This window comes from Macrotis lagotis, chromosome 2, assembly GCF_037893015.1.
Source record: "Macrotis lagotis isolate mMagLag1 chromosome 2, bilby.v1.9.chrom.fasta, whole genome shotgun sequence".
Classification (NCBI taxonomy): Eukaryota; Metazoa; Chordata; class Mammalia; order Peramelemorphia; family Peramelidae; genus Macrotis; species Macrotis lagotis.
The window spans coordinates 132674427-132699046 of record NC_133659.1 but is presented as its reverse complement, the minus strand read 5'-3'; the positions used below and the strand labels follow the sequence as shown (position 1 = coordinate 132699046).

Sequence of the window (24620 nt, the reverse complement as noted above, 5' to 3'; positions counted from 1 at the left end):
ACACATAAATACTGTGGTTGAATACTAAGGAACTTTGAAGGCAAGATTTTAAATATAGAACTGTAGGGGACTTTAAAGATCATTTTCATCCCTTTTATTTTACAGTTGAGGAAACTGAGACCCAGAGATAGTGAATTGCTCAAGGATACACAGTTATTGAGTGGCAGATCTTGAATTTGAACCCCTCTGACTCCAAAGCCAGTATTTTTTCTTTCCACCATCTTTGTTAAGTTAAACAGACAGTCAAGTTCTTTTTTGCCTCTGTTATTTTAAAGCCTGTGACTTGAATAAATTGAAACAGGGTGAAAGTGTGTTTTAGTAACAAAATTTCATTAATAAACGTGGTAGGAGCCAAATCCTAAATATCGTTTACATACAGCTTAGAAGCTCCCTTCTCTTAAGAACAGAGTTGGAGTGTTTTCATGCCTAATAACTAAACTTTAGGGTTATAACAGTTGAGATGTAGTGATAGTTTCAGCATGTACCTAGATGTGTCTGTTCTTTAAGTCTTGCTCTATTTAATAACTTAGATCTCTAAAATGAAAGTAACAACTAGTGATTTTAAAGATCTATACAGATATTTTAATACAGAATTTTATTTTTAAAAATAAGTTATGACTTGATTCTATTTAAATATTTTTTCAGTTACCTATTCCTCTGGAAAAGGTCCCTCTTGGTTCTATACATACGTCTCATGACACAGTTAACTATCATTTAATAGATTTGTAAATGACATGGAAGCCCTAGAGAGACTAAAAGTTCTTGGTATTATATATTCTGTATAATTCTGTATTCTTTATAATAATTCTATATCTTCCACAAGGTGAAAAGTAATGCTTGTTAAAAGTGATTGATCTAGAGGGCAGCTAGGTGGTGCAGTGGTTAGAGTACCAGCCCTAGAGGCAGGAGGACCTAAGTTCCAATTTGGCCTTAGAGTCTTAATAATCGCCTAGCTGTGTGACCTTGGGCAGATCACTTAACCCCATTGCCTTAAATAAATAAAATTTTTTAAAAGTGATTTATATATGTAGAGGTGAATATGTGTATACACACACACACACACACACACACACTCACATATTCATATACACTCACATAGAGTTTTAGCACATAAGCCCCAGCAGTTATACATACCATTTTTACATGAAAGTATAAATCTAAAATAGAAGGACAAAATAGAATTACTACTACACACGCGCACACACACACACACACACACACACACACACATATGCACACATGCACTACTACATGATGGAGCAAGATTCAAAGAAATATAAGCATCTAGCTTATAAGTGCCTTCCCTCACTAAACCTCAACTGTTACCATTCACTGCTTAACTTAACTTTGGGTTTTCCTTTTTGCTTTCAGGAAAACCTTTAACTTGCGCTCTGGGCGTTGCCTGTCTGCAGCTTCCCGGTGGCTCACCGCTTCTGTCTGCTCCAGCCTTGTTCCAGCTGCTTCGAGGCTTCTGGGCTTCAGAGCTCGGTGTGAAAGCTTGCCTTTGGCCTATACCCCTTTCCCCTGCTTCAGGTGTCAAAAAACCTTTAATTAGCTTGCTTGCTCCAGTTTTTCTAACTAGAATTTTCTCTGCATCTTGCTAGCCCCCAGGCCCGAAATCCCAGTTCCTTTCATGCCAGTGGAAACTACTTTTTCTCCACATGGCTTCTCTTTGTGAGTAATCCCATGCATTCTTTTGCTTCTCTGACCAGTGGGAAAAGATTTACAGAGAATTCTGCTATGTTATTTCCCTTTATTGCCTTCCTTTTAATTCAGAGGGTTAGCTCTGTTACTTATATCACTCATTCATATCCCTCCTTGTTTGTTCTGTAGCTGAATAGAATGGACCTCTTGCTGAAGCAAAGACTCATAGAAGTATTTTTCAAACTGCTTCTTAAAGGAGCTATACCTTTAATATAGAACAAAATCTCTTTTTAGCTTAGGCTGAACAACTTTTAAACACCCTGGTTTATTTATTAACCTAGAAGCAGCTAGTTATTGGGCAGTTATGGTACTTAGAAAAAAAATAATCAACTTCCATAGGACTGATCTTGCATTTGGAATTCTCATTACGTACTAGTAAACTTTACAAAGGTTAATAACCTGGCAACCCCTAGCTCAAGGAAAGTAAAAGGCAGATAAAAGTTTTCTCAGGTTAAAGAATAAAGACAAGATTAGCACATAGTCAGGGGACAAATTATGAGATAAATCTCAAGGGAAAGACTTTGGTGGGATAGAACAATGTAAAAAAAAGTGACATCATAATTCATACTCTATTAGCTATGATCACATATTGCATTTTTGAGGCCTGCATTTCTATGGAATGAATTTCTTTTTTGTTTTGTTTTTTTAGGTTTTTGCCAGGCAGTGGGGTTAAGTGGCTTGCCCAAGGCCACACAGAGCTAGGTAATTATTAAGTGTCTGAGGCTGGATTTGAATTCAGGTACTCCTGACTCCAGGACTGGTACTCTATCCACTGGGTCACCTAGAATGAATTTTGTAATTGCAGCCAAGACATACAGCTGTTCTTTTTTTGTTTTTGTTTTTGTTTTGCTTTTAAGCATAATCTCTAGAGTCAGAGGTTGTTTTTATTGAATTTAGAAAAACCCTTGACAACATTTCTTTTGCTATTCTTGATGACAAGACAGAAATGTGGGCTAGAGAATATATTGAATGACTAGACCAAAATATTAGCTTTCTAATGGTTCCATTTTAACTTAGTTGTGTGGCATAGTTCTGCACTGAACTGAACTTGATCTTTTCTTACATTTATATTAATAGGTAATAGGTTATATTATATTATATACATATAATATATATAATATATTAATAGGTAATAATAAAAACATAGATATTTATTAAAGTTTTTGATGTTACAAAGCTAGAGGGGATAGCTAACATTTTGGCAAAATTAAAAAATATTTCAATAGGTTAGATTCTTGTTTCATTTGTGAAAACTGAGTTTGAAGGAATAAATGTAAACCCTAATACTTTGGTTTGAAAAATTATTTCATATCTGTAAAATGGAGGAACATGACTATAAGCAGTTTATCTGTTAGATAATCTGGGACTTTTAATGGTTTGTCAGCTCATTTTGGAACAGCAGTGTGATCTGGCGGCTAAAACAAACTAAATCAGTTTTAGGTGGCATTCAGATGTATAGTATTAAGGACTGGGATTGAATGATAATCCTGTTCTGCTATGTTTAAAATATGTTTTAATTCCTGGATGACAAATCTTATGGAGAATATAAAAAAGCTAGGGTTAGATGATCATAGCATATAGCATTCTAGATCTAGAAGTAACCTTAGAAGTAATCTAGTTCAGTCTTCTCTTTTTGCAGATGAGGAAATTGATTGATTTGTTAGAGATCATAAAAAAGCTAATCTTTTGGACTGACCATTCAATATAAATGTTACAAAAGGGATGTCACAGCCAGGATATGAACTTTAGGTTCTGTGACTTCTAATTAAGCATGTTTCTTCCAGTACTGGGTAACCTGTATAATAAAGAGCTGTTCTCATGAACATGCCTTATGAGATGTAGGAACTGATCAGACTTAGCCAATAAAATATAAAACGTAATAGGTGTGTTTTGCATTGTTTGAAGGGCTGTCATGTAAATGGAAAGTGGATGAAATTTTCAGTTAGATGAAATTTGGGATAAGCATTCCTGACCATTATAGCTATTAACAAGAACCAGCATTTTTGAAGTGTTTTAAAGTTAGCAAAGTTCTTTACATAAATTATTTCATTTAATTCTGACAGCAACTGTTATGAGATATCTATTTTAAAGATAAATGAAGATTGTCAATTAGCTAGCTATTATTAAGTACCTATTGTAGGCTCCTATAAAAGGAGAAGTGTAGAGGACTATGATTGATCATTAGGAGACCCTAAATAAATTGTGAGCATGATGTGATTGAACATATAAGAGACTGTGGAGTGACCATATAGGTAGGAGCAGAACCAAGAGAGAACACTGACATGAAAACCTAGACTGAAAGACATGTCAAAATTTGAGAGAGGTCAAGTTATTTGCTCAAGATGTGATAAGAGTCAACAATGACAGTTGAACTTGAGTCTTCTAACTCAAACCCTTACTCTATCTAATAAAAACTAGTTGTCAGAAGTCAAATATACTGCTATATTTGAAAACAGTGAATTCCCCCTTCTTGGGAGTCTTCAAGTAAAGTCTTGTTTCATCTTGATTTCTGATCCTTGCACCCAATACCTTTCTTTGAAGTACATAGGATACTTATTTCTGTGGCTGAGAAGAATCTGCTTAGATTAGATTACTGGGGTTAGTTACAGTTGTTTCTTCCAAGAATGTAATGGAGAAGGAGCACTACCATAATTAGTCTGTTAAATTGCATTTAAAAAAAAAATCTATTCTTTTTTTAAGGTTTTTTTGCTAGGTAATGAGGTTAAGTGGCTTGCCCAAGGCCACAGGGCTAGGTTATTATTAAGTGTCTGAGATCAGATTTGAACCCAGGTCCTCCTGACTCCAGGGCCAGTGCTTTATCCACTGTGCCACCTAGCTGTCCCCAGAAATCTATTCTTTTACCATAATTTAAAGCAGGGATTCCTAGTCAGTGGTAAATCCTGGTCTATTTGATTGGATCTGTAGCTACTACTGCCCTCCTCTTTTAATGTCACCAGAATTTCAAGTTGTAGATCCTGAAGAGAGATTATGTGACCTTTCAAATCTCACTGTAATTATAAGTGGTATGGGGAGAAGAGCTATATTGTTGTTTCTACTGTTCTTTATTTTTCATGCTCACATAGATTTTCTTAGTGGTGTTTTTCTTTTTTTTTCTTTTTCTCCCAGTCATTCAGTGACCAAATTCAGTCATGCAATTTCTGATGAAGAATGTTTTAATTTGTCACCATGAAAAAATGGTGGTCTAAAATGTTAGAGGATTTAGAGAGGTCTCTGTTTCTAACATAATCTAGGAAAATCAAACAAAAAACCATCAACTCCAAAGGGAAAATAAAGTACTTAAAGTTAGATAAAAAATGTCAATTACAATAAAAAGAGTGAGCAAAGCAAAGTGGTGATAAAATTAAAAATACTATGGTACAGCTATCAGATAGAGTATAAGAAGTAACAGAATTGGAATAAATAATAATACAGTAGATTCTTCTTCAGGTGGCTAAATTATACAGTGAAATAAGAATTAGCAATACTGAAGAAATCATAAGGCTAAATAGAAGACTAAAGAAAATAGGAAATTTTATGTGGCAATGAAAAGTTAATTAAGTGATTAAAAAATCAAGAAAATTGTCAATGTAGCAAAATAATAGAAAACTCCCTATTATGTAGAAGCAATAGTAATAATGCTAATAATATTGATAGTTTACATTTTATGACATTTTAAAATTTATATAACACTTTATATATATTATCCTTTTTGACTTTTACATTTCATTTTACAAATTAGAAAACTAAGTTTTAGAAAAGTTAATTGATTTATTTAGGCTTCAATGGCTAGTCAGTTTTAAAGAGGGATTCAAGCCCAAGATAGTTCTAACTTTTCAAAATAGTTCTCTCCCTTCTATTACTATGTCAAGCTATTGCTAAAACAAATAACAAAATTACTGTAGTAATTGATAGACTTCCATATAAGCATAAAAGATTTGGAAATTAAGGTTTGAAAAATCTTCTAAGTGAAGATATTAAATATTTTTTAAAAGGATGGTAAGATTGCCAACCAGATTTGAGTACTCTTGGAGTAGAAATTCTTAATTTTTGTGTGTGTAATAAACCCCCTTAAAAATTTAATTAACACTCATTTATTAAGCTCCTACTCTGTGCCTAGTGCTTAGCTAAGAGGTAGGGATACAAAGGAAGAAGAAAAATGTAGCCTATGTCTTAAAGGAGGTCACATTTATTTATTTGTTTGTTTATTTTCTAATTTTATAATTTTTCTCCTAATCTTGCTTCCCTCCCCCCCAACCCCATAGAAGGCAGTGTGATAGTCTTTACATTGTTTCCATGCTATACAATTGTCTAAATTGAGTGCTTTGAGAAAGAAATCATATCCTTGAGAAAAACATAGAATGTAAGAGATAGCAAAAATATATAATAAAATAAGGTGTTTTTTTTTTTCAATTAAAGGTAATAGTCTTTGGTCTTTGTTCAAACTCCACAACTTTTTCTATGGATAAAGATGGTATTCTCCTTTGCAGATACCCCCAAGTTGCCCCTGATAGTTGTGCTGATGGAACGAGGAAGTCCATTCAGCTTGATCATCACCCCCATGTAGCTGTTATGATGTACAATGTTCTTCTGGTTCTGCTCATCTTGCTCAGCATCAGTTCATGCAAATCCTTCCAGGCTTCTCTGAATTCCCATCCCCTCTGGTTTCTAATAAGAACAGTAGTATTCCATAATGCATATATATACCACACAGTTTGTTCAGTCATTCTCCAGATGATGGACATGCAGTCAATTTCCAATTCTTTGCCACCACAGAGGAGCTCACATTCTAATGGGAAGATATCATGTAAGCAATTCTATCAAGATATAATACAGTGTAAATGGTGGTATCTTAAAGGGAAAGCACAGGAACTAGGATCAGGGTGCCCTCTAAAGGTCTCTTGTAGGAAGTGAATTTTGAACTGAGTCTTAAAAGTGATGGAATATAGTAGGTAGAGATAAAGAAGGGAGAGTGTTCTAGTCATTGGGAACTTCTAGTGAAAAAGACAAGGAGTCAGGAGATAGATTATCTTGTGAGAAACAGCAGGAATTCCAGTTTTGTTGTATCCTAAGAGCTCATAAACAGGAATTAAGTGTAAGATAGACAGCAAAAAAAAAAAAAATGGAATAGATTGTGGACAGCCAAAAAGGATTTCAGATGAATGAATTAATAATACATGCAAATCACTGTACTAAGTATTAGGTGTAAAAATAACAAAGTAAGATGACACCTGTTCTCAAGGAATTTGCATTCTAATGAGGATGACATTATATATGGAAGATTTCAACAGCAAGTCACATGGAAAGATCCCTTGGTACCTAGGATATGGTGACAAAACTAAGTTAATGTCTGTACTTAAACATTTTAAATTAGATCATGGAGTTAATAGGGAGTCATGAATTTATTGAGGAAGGTGTGTGCGTGTCTGTATGTGTGTGCTTGTACACAATCCTGTGTCTGGGTGGGTAAGTGGGTGGGTCAGAGAGAGACAGAAACAGAGACAAACATGCTCAGATCTGGCAGGCACTATCCCAGTTCTTTGGAGGAAGATGGACTGAAGTGAGAGAGATTTGACCTAAGGAGACAAACCAGAGCCCTCTTGTAGTAGTCCAGGGATGAAGGAATAAGACCCTACATTAGGGTGTCAGTTATTTTAAGAAAAGAAGAGAATGCATAAAAGAGATATTATGATAGTAGAAACAATAATACTTGAAATATGTGGGGTTGAGTGCAAGTGAAATGACTACAAGGTTGAGAGGCTGAGTGATGGAGAGGATCCACTGGATAGAACTTTGGACCTGGTATTAGGAAGACTTGAGTTCATGCACATACTCAGAAATTTATTAGATGTACTATCCTTGTCAGCTTTCTTAAGTTTTACCTACCATAATTTCCTCAGCTGATAAATGTTGATGAGGCAACTAGGTGATTCAGTGGATAGAGCTCTGGACTTGGAGTCTGAAAGACCTGAGTTTAAAACTAGGCCTCAGATATTTACTAGGTGTGTGACCCAGGGTAAATCACTTAACCTCTGTTTGCCTTAATCTATTGGAGAAGGAAATAGTGAATCACTCCAGGATCTTTGCCAAGAAAACCTCATGGACTATGAAGAGTCAGATATGTCCAAATGACTGAACAACAGTAAAATGGTTTTACTAATAGCACTTGATTGTTTGAGGATAAAATGAAATATTTGTAAAGAACTTAGCACAGTGCCTTCCTTATACTAAGGGCTTAATAAATGCTTGTTTCATTCCTTATTAATTTGTTCCACTGATTGAGCTATTTCTTTTTTTAAAATTTTTAAAATTTATTTACATATTACCAAAATATTCTTGTTGTAAGAGTGAACACAACCCCCCCCTTCCCCCACAAAATAAAAAACCTCATGAGAAATAAAGAGAAAAAAATGTGCTTTTGTTTGTGTTCTGAAACCATCAGCTCTGTCTCTAGGTTGGATCGCATTCTTTATCACAAGTCCATCAGAGACAGAGCAAGAGGGGCCAAGAGGCCCCAAGCCTAAAACCCACTCTGGAGACCCAGCAGCCACCCAGCCCTGTGGTCCCATATAGGCCACCCAATCTTACCACCTTGCAAAAAGTAAAAAGAAAATGTGTTATATCTGTTTATTCTCTCCCATGATCTAAATTTGTTTTCTTATAGCCATATAACATATCTTATAAATTATCGATATTAAAAAAGTTGAAATTTCTTTTCAGGAAAAAAAGTTGGACTTAGGAATGAAACTCCAATTTATTGTTGTTAGTCCTGTCCATTCTTTTCTTATTTAATTCTGGATCTATCTTGTCTACTTATTGTGTATTTTCAGTTCTATATAACAAGCGAATGAAAAGACATTTATTAAGCATTTGCTTTGTGCCAGGCAATATTCCAAGAACTAGAAATGCAAATGGAAAGAAGCAAAACAATCACTACTTTTAAGAGGTTTACTTAGTAATAAGGAAATTGTGGAATAGTTTGGAAAAATTACAGGGAGTATATATGGAATGATAGCAGAGTCCTTTGGCATGTTGTTTTCAAGGGATGTGTTATTGATTTAAATACTGTTCCTAGGGCTAGAGGTAAACTGGAGATGGGAAGGGGTGAAAAAAAGCATAAAGAAACATGTTGTGAAGATGTCCAGGTAACAACATGGTGGTGATATAATAAACTTACAATTTGAAATTGAAAACCCCAAGAAAGGTACAATTTATTTTGGAGAAAGAAATTGGGCTGAAGCTTGATAGATAAAGTTACTTAAATTTTTCCTCTCTGTTTTAATTGAGCCTAAAGTTAAATGGTTAGGCCCAATTCTTTTGAGTGGTTATGGATATTGGTTAGGAAACTCAATAGTATTTCAAGACTTGATAACATGAGAGCTATCCTATCTGTGAACAAATACAGATAGTGAGGTATAGGGCCTCACTGTTTTTAGGAATTCCTTCAGCTTTTCAGTTTTTTCTGGATTCTTATCTTTACTATATTGGATGCCTTAGGCAAAATGTTTCTTGTTTTATGTCTTGCCTCATTTATGTTAAGAGGGTGATGAAGAAAGTTTATCTTTATTATACTTTTCAAATAATCGAATATATAGACAATTTGTTGCATGATGTGAGCAGAGATACCTTGTTGGAAGACAACCTCTAAGATTATATTTTTGTTTTCTGAATCAGATGCTTTTAAAATAATCACCAATCAAATGATTTTGTATCATTTGTGTATTTTAAAAAGTTAATTGTGCATTGGTAGAGATATGATACTGTGGTATGTCAGCTTTTTAATGCCTGCCTTTCCTTTCTATTATTCATTTAGAATGTCAGGTATAGGTCTGATAATGTCATCCCCTAGTCAGTCAGCTTAATTTATTTCTAGAATCAAATATAAATGCCTGTGTTTAGCTTTTAAAGACTATTTTATTTTTTCTTAATTACATGCAAAAGCATTTTTAGCATTCATTTTAAAACAATTTTAACTTCCAAATTCCTTCCCCCTCCTACCCCATTGTTGTTGAGAAGGCTAGCAATTTGATATAGTTTCAATATGTATAGTCATGCAAAATAAATTTATTATTGTTATAAATTGGTTGTGGGTTTTTTTAGGTGTTTTTTTTTTGCAAGGTCAACGGGGTTAAGTGGCTTGCCCAAGGCCACACAGCTAGGTAATTATTAAGTGTCTGAGACCAGATTTGAATCCAGGTACTCCTGACTCCAGGGCTGGTGCTTTATCCACTGTGCCACCTAGCCACCCCTATTGGTTGTGTTGTTAAAGAAAACACAGATGCCTCTTCCCCCAAACACAAGAAAAATAATGTAAAAAAAATTTGATTTGATATGTATTCAAACTTCCATCAGTAATTTCTCTTGAGGTGTACACCATTTTTCTTCTTAAGTCCTTTGGAATTGTTTTGATTCGTATTATTGAGAATAGTTAAGTTATTTACCATTAATCTTCATATAATATCGCTCTTACTTGTGTACGGTGTTTTTCTAGTTCTTTGTACCAGTTCATTTAAGTTTTTCTAGGTTTTTCAGAAAGTATTCTGCTCATCATTTTAAAAAATTTTTATTTAAGGCAATGGGGTTAAGTGACTTGTCCAAGGTCACACAGCTAGGCAATTATTAAGTGTCTGAGGTCACATTTGAACTCAGATTCTCCTGACTCCAAGGCCAATGTTCTATCCACTGCACCACTTAGCTGCCCTTCTCATCATTTTATAGCACAGTAGTATTCCATCACAATCATATACCACAACTTGTTCATCCATTCCTCAATTGATGGGCATCCCCTTAATTTATAATTCATTGGTCCCACAAAAAAAGTTATTAAGAATATTTTTGTCCAGTAAGTCCTTTTCCTTCCCCTCCGTCCAAGTCTCTTTGGGATACAGACCCAGTAATGTTGTTGCTGTGTCAAAATTGTAAAATTTTGTAGTTCTTTGGGCACAGTTCCATATTGTTTTTCAGAATGGCTGGATCAGTTCACAACTCTGTGAACTGCATTGGTGTCCTAACTTTTCTACGTGCTCTTCACTATTTATCATTTTCCTTTCCTGTCCTATTAGCCAATCTGATGGGTGTCAGGTGGTACTTCAGAGTTGTTTTAATTTGTATTTCTCTAATCAGTAGTGATTTAGAACATTTTTAAAAAAACAACTATAGATAACTTAAATTTCCTTGCTTAAAAACTGCTTGTGCATATCCACCATTTATAAATTTGAGAATGACTTATATTTTCATAAATTTGACTCAGCTCTCTACATATTTGAAAAATGAGATCCTTGTCAGAGAAATTTGTAATACAGTTTCACCCCTCCTCTGCTTTCTTTATAATCTTCTTGGCTGCATTAGTTTTGTGAAAAATCATTTTAATTCATGTATTCAAAATTACTCATTTTATATCTTATAATGCTCTCTATATCTTATGTGGTCATAAATCCTTCCCTTCTCCATAGATCTTTCAGATAAACTATTCCATGCTCTCCTAATTTTCTTATGACATCACCCTTTAGACCTAAATCATGTATCCATTTTGACCTTATCTTGGTTATATGATGTAATATGTTGATATAAACCTAGTTTCTATCAAACTGCTTTCCATTTATCCCAGTGGTTTTTGTCCAGTGGTGAGTTCTTTTCCCCAATTTTGGGAACGGGTACAGCTAGACCTTTTCCCCCACTGATTCCCTGATATTGGTGACCTTTTTATTCTTCCAGATGAATTGTTATTTTTTTTCTTGTTTTAGAAAATAACTTTTTGGTAATTTGATTCATATGGCACTGAGTAAAGTAAATTGATTTAGGTAAAATTGTTATTTTTATTGTATTGACTCAGCCTACCGATGGACAGTTAATATTTTTTCATTTGTTTAACTGTGACTTATTTGTGTGAAAAGTATTTTGTAATAATGTTAATATAGTTTTGGGTTTGCTTGGCAGGTAGATTCCCAATTCTTTTATATTGTCCACAGTTACTTTAAATGGAACTTTTCTGTCTGTCTCTAGCTACTGACTGTTGATAAATGTTGATGATTTATATGGGGTTATCTTAAAGTCTGCAACTTTGCCAAAGTTTTTAATTATTTCAACTGGGTTGTAAATTGATTTTCTAAGATTCTCCAAAATAGTTTTTCTTCATTTTCTTTTTCTCTTTTATTGCTATTAAACTAGCATTTCTAGTACAATATTGAATGAATAAAAATGGTGATATCTTGGGAGGGAGGAGGCTTCATTTCAGGTAATGCTTGCTGATAGGTTTAGATGGACTAATTATCATTTTAAGGAAAGCTCCTTAATTATAGTTTTTACTAAGGATCAGGTTTTTTTTTCAGAAGCTTTTTGTGTATCTGATAATCTTATAATTTGTGTTGGTTTTGTTATTGATATTGTGCTGATAGTTTTCCTAATATTGAACCATTCCTTCACTTCTGGTATAATCCTATCGGTTATATTGTATGATTTTTGTGATATATTGCTGGAATTTTCTTGCTAGCATTTTATTTAAAATTTATGCATCAGTATTCATTAGGGAAACTGATCAATGGTTTTCTTCATGTATTTTATTGTTCTTGGTTACGCTATCAGTGCCTCATTTATATTGTAAAATAAATCTGTTAGGATTCCTCCATTGTCTGTTTTTCCGAATAGTTTGTATATTATTGCAGTTATTTTTTTAAATGTTTGGCTGAATTCATTTATAAATCCATCTGACCCTGGAGATTTTTTCTTAGGGTGTTCATTGATGGATTTTTCAATTACTTTTTCTAAAATAGGATTATGGAAGTATTCTATTTTCCCTTTCTGTTATAACCTATATTTTTGTAAATATCCATTTCACTTAAATGGTTAGATTTATTGGCATATAATTGGGCCAAAAAGCTCCTAATTGCTTTAATTTCATTTTAATTGGTGATAAATTCATCTTCTTTTTTGATACTGTTAATTTGGTTTTCTTCCCCCCCATCAAATGAACCAATAGTTATCTACTTTATTGTTTTTTACATAAAACTGGTTTCTGATTTTATTTATTAGGTCTATATCTTTTTTACTTTCATTTTTATTAATTTCTCTTTATTTTCACATTTTCAATTTGGTGTTTAATTGGGGATTTAAATTTTTTTTCTGTTTTATTTAGTTGCATACACAGTTCATTAATATACTTTTTTCTATTTTATCTAAGTATTTAGAGTTATAATTTTTTTCTGTGTGCTACTTTGACTGAATCCCATAAATTTTTGAATATTGCCTTATTGTTGCCATTCTCTTAAATTATTGTTTCTGCTAGGCAGCTGGGTGGGACAGTGGATAGAGAGCACTAACTTTAATAATTACATGTGGTGTGACCTTGGGCAAGTCACTTAACTCCATTGCTTTGCCAACCCCCCAATAATCAAAAAACTAAATTATTGTTTTTGTGATTTGTTCTTTGAACAAAAACTATTTTAGTTTTCTATTTTAAATATATGTTTCTGTAGTCCTTTATTGAATGTAATTTTTATTGCCTTATGATCTTAAAAGAATGAATTTAATATTTCTGCTTTTCTGCATTTGGTTGTGAGATTTTTTGGGGGTGCCTTAATACATAATGAATTTTTGTGTATTTGTATTCCATTTAGTTTTCTCCAGAGGTCTATCATTTCTAACTTTTCTAAAATTTTATTCATCATCTCAGTATCTTTCTTGTTTATTTTCTTTTGGTTAGATTTATCTAATTCAGAGAGAACTCTGTGTAACTTTTAAAGCCCTTAATTACCTGAATCTAAGCTACTTTTCATTATTCTCTTTCTCATATTTAAGCCCATTGGGTAGTTCTTGGTGTTCCTCATATTGAATTGCCATCTCTTGTGTCTTTGCAGTTGTTGACCTAAGATATACTTCTAATTCATCTTCATCTGTGAAAATCTCTTCAAAACTCTATAAAAGCACCTTCTATAGGAAGCCTTTCCTTGTCCTCTGAGTTGTGCATGCACTCACTGCTTGCCTATTCCTCCCTTCTCCCCCATCTCTCCTTAATCCATTCCTTTGCATTTATCTTATATACCATTATTTATGTACATATAAAACTTTATTAGTATCTTGAAGGAGCCCTGTAATGTTTTGAATTTATTATAAACTTAAAAAAGAAGCAATATAGGATCGTGATGTATAGCTTTTAGTTTTATACAGTATTTTTTCTTTGATCTGGAAGATCTGTATTTGACCATATTGAAGGAAAATTTTCATTTTGGAGTTTTTTTTCCCCCTCTCTAGAGTCATTTATTCTCTGATTCTAATAGAGGTTTTTGGGGGCTGTTTTTGTTTATGATTTCTTGAAATAGAGCATTTAGATTTTTCTTTTGATTATGGTTTTCAGAGAATCTGATGATTTTTAAAATTTCTCAACCTGTTTTTCAGGTAATTTTAAAATTTAATTTGAATTACATAATATTTTCTATTATTTTCCTCCAGATTTAAATTTATTCTAGTATTTCTTTACATGTCATGTGGAAGTTGATTTCATTTTGGTCTATTCTAAGTTTTACAGAATCTATTATTTGAGTAATCAGTCAATCAATAAATTCTTATTAAGTGCCTACTGTATGCCAGGTACTGTGCTAAGTGCTGGGAATACAAAATGTGGCAAAAAACAGCCATTGTCCTCAAGGAGCTTCTATCTCTTGGAGGGAGATAGATATAAATATATAAGAAAAAAAATTAATGGAAGGAAGGCCCTCAAATTGAGAGGGGTACAATATGTGGTATTTTAATTGGTCCTTAAAGGAAAATAAAAGAGGTCAGGAGTTGAAAAAGAGAAGGCAGTATGTTTCAGGCTTGGGAGATAGAGAAAATGATTGAAATCTAGAGATGGAGGGTCTTGTTCAGGGAATAGACAAGTCACTTTATCAGAATACCTGTGTACTTTGTTTTTAAAGTTCTTTTTCTTGTAGATCTTTCTTTAGGAGTTTTTATGCTATTTTAAAGGTCTGTTCCTTAATTTCTTCTAGGTATTCATGTATGTATTGTAGAAAATGCATTTTTCCCTTTGAACTCTGCTTGAAGTTATTAAGGATTAGGTTTTTGAGCATTGGTGTCTTCTGTTTAATCATCTTTCCTACCTTTCCTACGTTTATTGCAGTTTAGTGTTGGACATTTTTAGGATTATTGACCTAAGTTAACCTAGTTTGATACTGAAAACTCTGCAGCTTATGGTTTCTTCACACTCAGAGTATTAATGGGTTTTATTCTCTCACCCCCCCCCCCCCCCCCCCCGCCCCTGCCCCCAGTTAAAACCTTGGAGCTTCAGAGCACTCTATTTTTAAGGCCTAAGGTATTTTAGAATGGACCACTAGTGTCCTTGGCACTTCTGGGCTTGAGGTATATTGTTCTGAGTGCTACAACTTCCCAACTTGTTTCTTCCAATTCATTGCCTTCAAAGGTTCATACTTTGTGCCTCTATCTACCTCTGAGAATTTCTTGGTGGAGCTCTCTGTTTTTGCTGTATCTGGTAACTTTGCAGGCCATAAGTATCTCTTGTTGAATTAGTAGGCTTTTGTTTTATTGGCCTCCTTTAGCACTGACATTTCTAGTGGTTTCCTTTTCATTTTAGTCCTTGGACTTGTAGCACATTTTTTTTTGTGCAGTTCTCAGGTAGTTCAAGACACTTGATGTATTTTCTATTTCTTTTTTTTTTCTAATCATTATTCTCTCTGGTTTATGGAGTTTTACAGAAGTAGGTATGTGGGGAACATGTGTGTTCTACATACTGCATATATATATATATATATATATTTACACTGTGTATGTAGGTACACATCAAAGAAAATGCTTTTATATGCATATGCTTTAGGGTTTTTAAGAATAAATGTTATATTTTGTCAAAGATTTTTTTTTATTTCTAGGATATAATTATATGAGATTCCCCCCCTTTTTTTCTTGCAAGGCAATGGGGTTAAAAGTGACTTGGCCAGGGTCACACAGCTAGGCAATTATTAAGTGTCTGAGGCCCCATTTGAATTCAGGTCCTCCTGACTCCAGGACTGTTGCTCTATCCACTGCACCACCTAGCTGCCCCTTTTCCTTTTTTTTAAAAATGTGATTAATGGCAATTGGCTAACATTGGTTAAAGTTATATATGAAATTGCCATAGTTTTTTCTGTGGCCCTTCTGTCCATAATTCATTTTCTGTTATCATTATATCAGTTTTAATCTTAACTTCAGCTAATTGGTATATGCAACTTTACATAAAGAGATGATTTAGGAATTGCTTTTACATCAGTAATGATTTGTTTCCTTTTCTTTAAAATTTAATCAGTTTAATTTGTGATAATTATATTTAATATTTGTGATGTCTGGCTCCTAATTTTTTCTTATAATGTTTTATAGCCATAGTAGTCTACAACCCTTCCTTGATATATATTTTCCAGCTTAATTCTTGCCATCTCCATATATTCCTACCTTGACATGAAGTCACTGATTGTAAGGTATATATTGATTTAATTTTGAAGGTCTTAATGGGTTTTTCATTGAATTTCTCTCCATTAACCTCTACAATAGATGTTGGTACAGAAACTTTAAAAATAATTTCTTTTTGCAAGGCAGTGGGTTTAAGTGGCTTGCCCAAGGCCACACAGCTAGGTAATTATTAAGTGTCTGAAGTCATTTTTGAACTTAGGTACTGCAGGGCTGGTACTCTATCCACTGCACCACCTAGCCGCTCCAGTACATAAAACTTTTCACAGTTTGATCTGATCTTTTTTTTCCTAACTTCATCGGTCATTACTTCTTGTCTTACACTGAATAACTAAATTAGCCTTCTTTATATTCTCCACACCTGACCCTCAATTTACCCTTTCTCTATTTTTTTTAGTAATAGTCCTCTGGGCCTTGATATCACTCACTGCCTTCTCAACTTTGCTTCTCAGAATCCTTCTTTTCCTTAAAAGACACAGTTTAAGTATCATATTCTACATCAGTCTTTCCTGGTCATTTCCCAGTCCTCAAATTACTTTAGTGTCCTCTGACCCAAAGTATTTTGTTTACTGATTTGTATTTATACTGCATTTATTTATGTAGGTACTACTTGTCTTGCTTATTAGAACATGTAAGGAGAAAGGATTGTTAAATTCTTTGAATTTGGATTCCAAGCACCTAACACAGTACCTTGTAGTCTTTAATAAATTCTTGTTGATTGGCTGTTAAGCTAGTTATTTTCATAGTAGACTTTTTGCAAATACTCAGTAAATATTTAGTAAAATATTATTTCTTATTGCTCTACCCACTGTTTTGGGCTATAATGCCATGTAGTTTCAACTTCCTCTTTTTCCCACTTCATTTATAACGAGTCAAGATTGATTTTGTTTAGTTCTCTACATATTCCATTATTTATTCATTAGGCAAACATTTCATACTGACTGAACTGGAACTAAGTTAAAGTTTATATATGGTCTGATAATTTAATAGCTATAGATTTCTTACCACTCACTGCTCTCTCCTCTTCTCTTCCCTTCCCATTCTGTTATCAATGAAAAAACACAAGGTGGTTGCACATTCTTGATATCCATTTTCTTTTTTTTCTTTATTTTTATTTGTTGCTATTATCAAATATTCTATCACCAAGGAACTAGACTTAGCTTAGGCTCATTCTTTCAAAAACTGTTTGAATATGTAGAAAGAATGTATGTTTATTCATGTCTTAGAAAACACATTGTATAGACAGTGATAGAATTTTAAGAGCTAGAAAGGAGCTTAGAGATGACTATTTTAACTTTCTCATTTTATTGAGGTCTTGAGAAGACAAACTAATTTACGCAAGGACACACTGCATGATTGTGGTTGAGATAGATTTAATACTTGATCATAATAATGGTACTAAGGCTGTAAGACTTATAAAGCCCTTTCATGATCACAACCTTGTAAGAGTCATGTAATATAGATATAAATATTGTCCTTTTTATAAAAGATGTAGGTTAACTTAATATTATTTGGCTCATCTTTCAGGAACTTGAACTCAAACTTGAGCCTTCAAATTTTAGTTTTCTTTTCTCTATGATCTTACTCATATGTGAATCTAATGTTTTAATGATTCTGTATTTATTTTGTTTCCAGATGGGTGGGTTGATGAAATATTTGTGTTGTAGGAGAAAGATGGGTATAAGTCTTGCCATTTAAAAGTGTTATTATTGAAGTCTATAATAAATTTGAGATACTTAGTTAAATTACATCTTTTTTTCTGAAAGGAAAGCTTACATTTTGATCGCTAACTGAAAATTGATCATTTTTTTGTAGGATGCAAAAAAAATTTAATGGAATTTTTTCTGTTTACTTTGAATTGTAAAAATTACCATTTTCATTTAAAATGCTTGTTTTGGTTACTGATATTTCCAATTAAATTTGTTAGGCTTTATTTTATTTACTTATTTATTTTAAATATTTCATATTTAATTTTTTTAATATTGTAAATTTTGGTTGAAACTCAAGTTGTAATTGAAGTTATTTGTTGTAAATATAAAATGTCAAGAAATCTAGAAAATATACTTTTATTAATTCCCACATTCCAAATGTAGTACCTTTTCCTTCAGAAATATTCCTATTTATTAGCCACTGGCTAATTGCTTTATATTCTTCTGACTGTCAGAAATATAAGATCCTAGATTCTCTTGAAAACTAAAAGCATAGGGATATTCTACTTGTTTCCAGATATGTAAGGAAAATAATGTCTTTTAAAAGGGTATATTTTTATATTTAAAAAATATATTTGAATTTTTCCCAATTATATGTAAAAACAATTTTAACATTTTTTTCTTAAGTTTTTAGTTCCAGACTCTATCCCTCTTTATTTTCCTACCCACTCCCTGAGACAGGAAGCAATCATGTGCAATCACGTACAACATTCCCTTTTTGGTCATTTTGTAGAAGAAAATTTAAACACAAAAGAAAGTGAAAACTGGTATACTTGGTCTGTATTCAGACATCATTAGTTCTTTCTCAGGAGGTGAATAGCATTTTTTATCATTCATTCTTTGGAATTGTCTTGGATCTTTGTTTTGCTGAGAATAACTGAGTCATTCACAATTATGTATTTTCATATTTTTAAAGTTTTTCCTGCATCTTTTTTTCCTAGGTGGCTGTTGTAAAACTAAAGAATGCTGATAAAGTATTTGCCATGAAAATCCTGAATAAATGGGAAATGCTAAAAAGAGCAGAGGTAAGATTTCAAATATTCGCATCTTTATATACTATCTTAAAATTTTTTTAAAGGATGACTTTTGTTTTTTGGTTTTTTTTGGGGGGGGGGGTTTGCAAGGCAAATGGAGCTAAGTGACTTGCCCAAGGCCACACAGCTTGGTAATTATTAAGTGTCTGAGGCTGAATTTGAACTCAGGTACTCCTGACTCAAGGGCTGGTGCTCTACTACTGTGCAACCTAGCCGCCTCAAAGGATGACTTTTTTAATTAAAGATGGGGGTTATATAATTGGAAAAACCAGTATTTACTTATAATAGTACATTTTTAATCAAAGTTTTATCCCTTCAGTCATGTACTTTATATTTTAGCTCTGGACCCCTTTGCAGCTGTGTCTGTTGATTTTTGTTTTGTGCTCAAACAATAGCCAACTCCTAATGAATAACCCACCGTTATATTTCCATCAAACTTAGTCACTTCTTTTCAGTTGCCTGTTGTTGCTAGAGGAAGTCATGAGACCATCCTGACTAGACCTGTATAATTTTATGTTATCTACTACCTTGGTCTGTCAGTATGAGATGTAATTCCCTTCATTAATTTCTTATCAGTTCTCTATTAAATTCCTGGTATTAATTGTTACAAGTTATTTATTTTTTATGTACTCTAACCTTTATCCTACATCTTTTCCCTTGAACTGATAGTTTAGTCTCCTACTGTATGAAGAAGACTGAAGTATTTAAAACTTTATATTTTTCTGTTTCTTTCCACTGTATCACAAAACCATTCTTAACAGCAATGCAAATTAGAACAACTCTGAGGTTCTGTTTTACCACACTTACCAGTGTGGTAAAGATGACAAAAAAAAGGAAGAATGACACTTGTTGAAGACAATATAAGAGGACATATATACAAATGGATTGTTGTTGATGGAGCTGTGAATTAGCCCACTTGTTCTAGAAAACAGTTTGGAATTGTCCTCCTGAAGTTACAAAGGTTTGCATCCCCTCTGAGATACTGCTGCTAGGCCTATATCCCAAAGAGTTTAAAGACAGAGGAATGAGGGGACAGCTAGGTGGTTGCAGTGGATAGAGCACCGGCCCTGGAGTCAGGAGGACCTGAGTTCAAATCCAGCCTCAGGCACTTAATAACTGCCTAGCTGTGTGACCTTGGGCAAGTCACTTAACCCCATTCCCTTGCAAAAAAACAAAAAAAAATTTAAATTAAAAAAATAGATAAATGAACCAAATTGTAAAAAAAATATTTAAAGCAAGTAATTGGAACATAAGGAGGTACCCAACAATGGGACAATAATTGAACAAAGGCATTGTTTAATCTGGGCTGTTAGACAGTGCAGTCACATGCTGAGGCTAATGACCCTGTATCTGTCTGCCTTGGTTTCTTCAGTTGTGAAATGTGGATAATAATACCATCCTCTTCCCAAAGTTGTTGGTGTGAGGATAAAATGAGGTAAATTTGTAAAGTGCTTTACAAACATTATTATTGTTGTTTGGCCTTCATTTTTGAAAAAGATCATGACATCAGGGAAGTGATACTGTGACATGCACATGAATTGAATTTAAGTGATGGGTTGCTGTGCAAAGTCACCAGCCTCACTTTCTCTTTCAGTCATTTGGGTTCAATGACTAGTTATGGATCAGGATGACTGGAAATGACTCTCACAAAAGCTTAAGTGCTGCATGAATGTTAGTTATTATTATTAATGCTACTAATAATAAGAAATTATACTATTATAATGGAATAGTAGAAATAATGAAAGGAATGGTTTTGGAGAAACCTGAAAAGAGTAGTATGAAATAATACAGGGAGCAGAACCAAGAAAGCAGTTTTATTCAACAACAAGGTAAAACAAAACAATTTCCAAAATACTTAAGAATGCTGGTGGGCTAATCATAATTGTAAAGAAAGGATATTAAAGCATGCTATCCACCTCCTGACAGGTCATGGACTCAGATGCAGAATAAGACATAAAATCTCTTTAGTTTTTTGCAAGGCAATGGGGTTAAGTGGCTTGCCCAAGGTCACACAGCTAGGTAATTATTAAGTGTCTGAGACTGGATTTGAACTCAGGTACTCCTGACTCCAAGGCTAGTGCTCTATTCACTGCGCCACCTAGCAGCCCCATCACCTAACCTCCCGAGACATAAATCTTTGAATATAAACAGTGTGGAGATTTATTTTAAATTTTGTATAATTGTTATATCAATTCTAATTAGATTGTAAATTCCTTGAGGGCAGGGATTATGTTTTGCCTCCTTTTTTTTATCCCCAGTATTTAGCAGAATATCTGGCATATATGCTTAGTAAATGTTATTTAAATCTAAAGTTTGGCCTCTTCCTTAACCCTACCTTAAAGGATAAACTTGTGAAAAATATGAAAAAGAAAGAAAGAATATATTTTTAAAAAACTGCATAGTAGACAATGGAAAAAAAAGGCGAGAAAGAATAGTAGACTAGCAGGGCATCTTTGAAAATTTACTCTGAATTTATTATAGAAAATAATATATATTTTCATAGAAAGAATGCTAAATACCATAGAGGCTTGCATTTTCATGTAGTCATCTTTTTCTTTTCTTTTATGTGTAATAAAATACTCATTTAATCTGGAGTTTTAAATTTAGAATAAAAAAGTTAATGAAAAATTATTCTGTTATTGGTAGTCATTACATTTAACATGTACATGGCGCTTTAAGCTTTGAAAAGTGCTTTTCACATATTACATTATTTTGTTCTCTCATGACAACCCTAGAACATAGGTGCTATATTATTATCATGTAACTATCAGGAAGATAAGAGTTAAATTGACTTCTCTAAAATCATACATTCCATAAATGTCTGAATTAAAAATCCAGTGCAGATTTTCCTGACTCAAGTATGGTGTTCTGTCTTTGCCAAACTGCTTCCCATAATGCTCTGTTATTATTTGTCCTCCAAGTAAAATTTTACTCTGGTTTTAAATAGTGAGGTAGTTCTTATCAGAAACCATTCCCTTTTTCTGGTCACGTCTGGAGCCTGTTTCTTTCTATTTCTTCTTCTCGACTGACTTCTTCCCTTTGCATATATGTGCATCTATGTATGCATGCTCTGTGGTATCCATTCTTAATAACATCTCAGAAAACCCTCTTAGTCTTTCTGTCCTCACTAGCTAGTATCTTGTATCTTCTCTCCTTTTTTTTGTGACTCAAATCCTTAAGAAAGACATCTGCAATCAGTTTCTACTTTTCTCTGCCCCTCCCCCACTCTCTCTGTGTTCTCCAAAGTTAACCAAGATCTCTTAATTGTTCATTCTAGTGACATTTTCTAGTTGTCATCCTGGACTTTTTCAGAGGGTCTTCTGTTTTTTGATACTCTTTTTTTTTCCCCTAAGTTTTTAGGACACTACTCTATCCTAGTTCTCCTCCTATCTGTTTTACAGTTTCTGCTCTGTTTCCATTCCTGGGTTTTCATTAGGTCATACCCTCTAACTATGAGAATCCTTTAGGTTTCTTTCCTTTTCTTTCATTCTATACTGTTTCCCTTGCTTATTTCATCAACTCTCTCAAAACAGTTATCTTTATACTGCTGATTTTCATTTCTACTTATTTAGCCCTAACCGCTCTCTTTACCAGACTTCTATATCCAACCATTTATTACTCATTTTGAAATGGATGTCCCATAGGCATCTTAAAGTCAACATTTCCAGAAATAAACTCATTATCTTTCTCTCAAAGCCTCTTCCTGTCTTTCCTTTAGTTGTCAAAGACACTACTATCCTACAAAAAAAAATCCGTAACTCTTCACGTTCTTTTACCTTCCATATTCAATCTATTGTCAAAGTCTCAGTTCTTTTTTACATACAATTTCTTTCATGGGCCCCCTTCTTTGCAGCACTCTGTTTCAGACCATTATTACTTCATGTAGGGGGACTATCATAGTAGTCTGCTGACTGAACTCCCTCCCTTTTAAGAAGTTTTTCCCCCACTCTAGTCCATTCTCCACTGCTGTCAAAAGAATCTTTTAAACAAATGAATATCTGACCTTGTCACTCCACTGTTCTCACTCAATAAACAGTGACATTCTTTCATCTCTTGGGATCAAATGTAAAATCCTTGATTTGATTTTCAAAGTTTCTTATAACCTGACCTCTTCCTCTCATTCCAGTCTCCTTACTTTCCCCACAGCCCAACATGTTCTTCAGTCTAATGACACTGCTTCTCTTTCTGTTCCTTGCAGGAGAAACTCAGTCTCCTTGCCTGGAATTTCTGCTGGCTGTCGCATATGCTTTGAATTCTATTCTTCCTCATTTTGATCTCCATGGCTTCCTTCAAGTCCCTACTTAAAATCTCATCTTCTAGAAAATACCTTTTCTGATTTCCCTTAATGATACGTGTCCTCAATATTAGTAATTTATTGTGTATCTATCTCTAGTTTGCATATATGAGAGCAGGGACTTTTCTTTTGTCTTTCTTTGTATCCCCAGAATTTAACCCAATGCCTGATAAATAGTAGGTACTTAATAAATGCTTGTTGACTGATTATTTTTATTTTCTTTAATTCTTGTTATATCTTGAAAATTCTTAATTGTTCCTAATAGGCAAATCCATGGAATTTTTCTGATCTTATTTTCTTCTAATTTATTTGTGATATGACCTTTTTTATTCAGATCATATATCCATTTCCACTATAAAGTGAAATATAGTCTAAGATGCTATGAATGTGCGTATATGCGCATGCATTTACACACGCATACTGCTCATTGGTACTTCAAGTCTTTCACCTCTTAAAGAAGGTGACTAATTTTTTGTAATCATGAAAAGTGAGTAACATTTGGAATCATTATTGTTGTTATACATTGATCAACATTCCTAAGTCTTTCAAAATCATTTGTATTTATTATATTGTTGTCATTGTTTAAATTGTTCTCTGGTTTCTGTTCTTTCTTTCATTTCAGTTCATAGAAGTCTTCCCTGATTTCTCTGAAACCATCCCCTTCATCATTTTTTATAATGTTGTAGCAATATTCCATCACATTTATATTATTTAACTTGTTCACCAATTCTTCATTTGAAGGGTGCTCCCTAGAATTTCCATTCTTTACCATCACAAAAAGAGCTATACATTTTCTTGTATATGTCCTTAAAGCTTATTTTGTTTAGGGCCATCTCTTCCCTTAACATACTCCTCCCAATTTTTTCTTCTCTTCTTTCTCTACTTTTTAATGGTGGTCTTATTTTGTTTACTCATTCTTTCAATTATTTCTTCACTTAGGACCCAATGTTAAGAATGAACTCTGTGTACTCCTGAATATAAGCCCTGGCTGGTCTAGTTTCTTTTTTCTAGGGATATTTAATGATCACTGTGATAGCTCAGTCAGGGGACCTGCAAGCTTTCAGAGCTCTCAAAGTTGTGGAATCCAGGGCAAAGTGTGTTTAGCCCCCCCCTACCCCACCCACTTAGAAGAAAGTATAGATGAACTGATTTAGGAGGACTGATAAATCAAGGTCCTCAAAATAAATAATCAGGGAGTTGTGGTTAAGGATGTGGATGAATGGATAACTTTGATAAGGTTTAGGGTGTTTCAGCCTTTACATCTAAGATTAAGAAAAATGATATACACATTAACCATCTATTGGTTGTGGTGGAGGGGAAATGGGGTGATGTATTATAAATGACTTTAGTTTTCTCAGTGAGATTTCCTCCTTAGCAATTTTAATAGGTGGAAAGAGAGGAGTTTGAAAGAAATTCAGCAGCTACTGTGGGAAGAGC

General features: G+C 33.5%; 1 protein-coding gene across 7 annotated transcripts in view; it reads left to right on the top strand.

Moving 5' to 3' along the window:
* The window catches only part of CDC42BPA (CDC42 binding protein kinase alpha), a 364566-nt gene that overhangs the window by 87449 nt on the left and 252497 nt on the right, over positions 1-24620 (top strand). For all 7 annotated transcript variants that reach the window (XM_074222837.1, XM_074222834.1, XM_074222835.1 and 4 more), the window contains exon 3: positions 18797-18880. In XM_074222837.1, coding sequence (XP_074078938.1) covers positions 18797-18880 — 84 coding nt within the window. The remainder of the gene's footprint in view (positions 1-18796; positions 18881-24620) is intronic.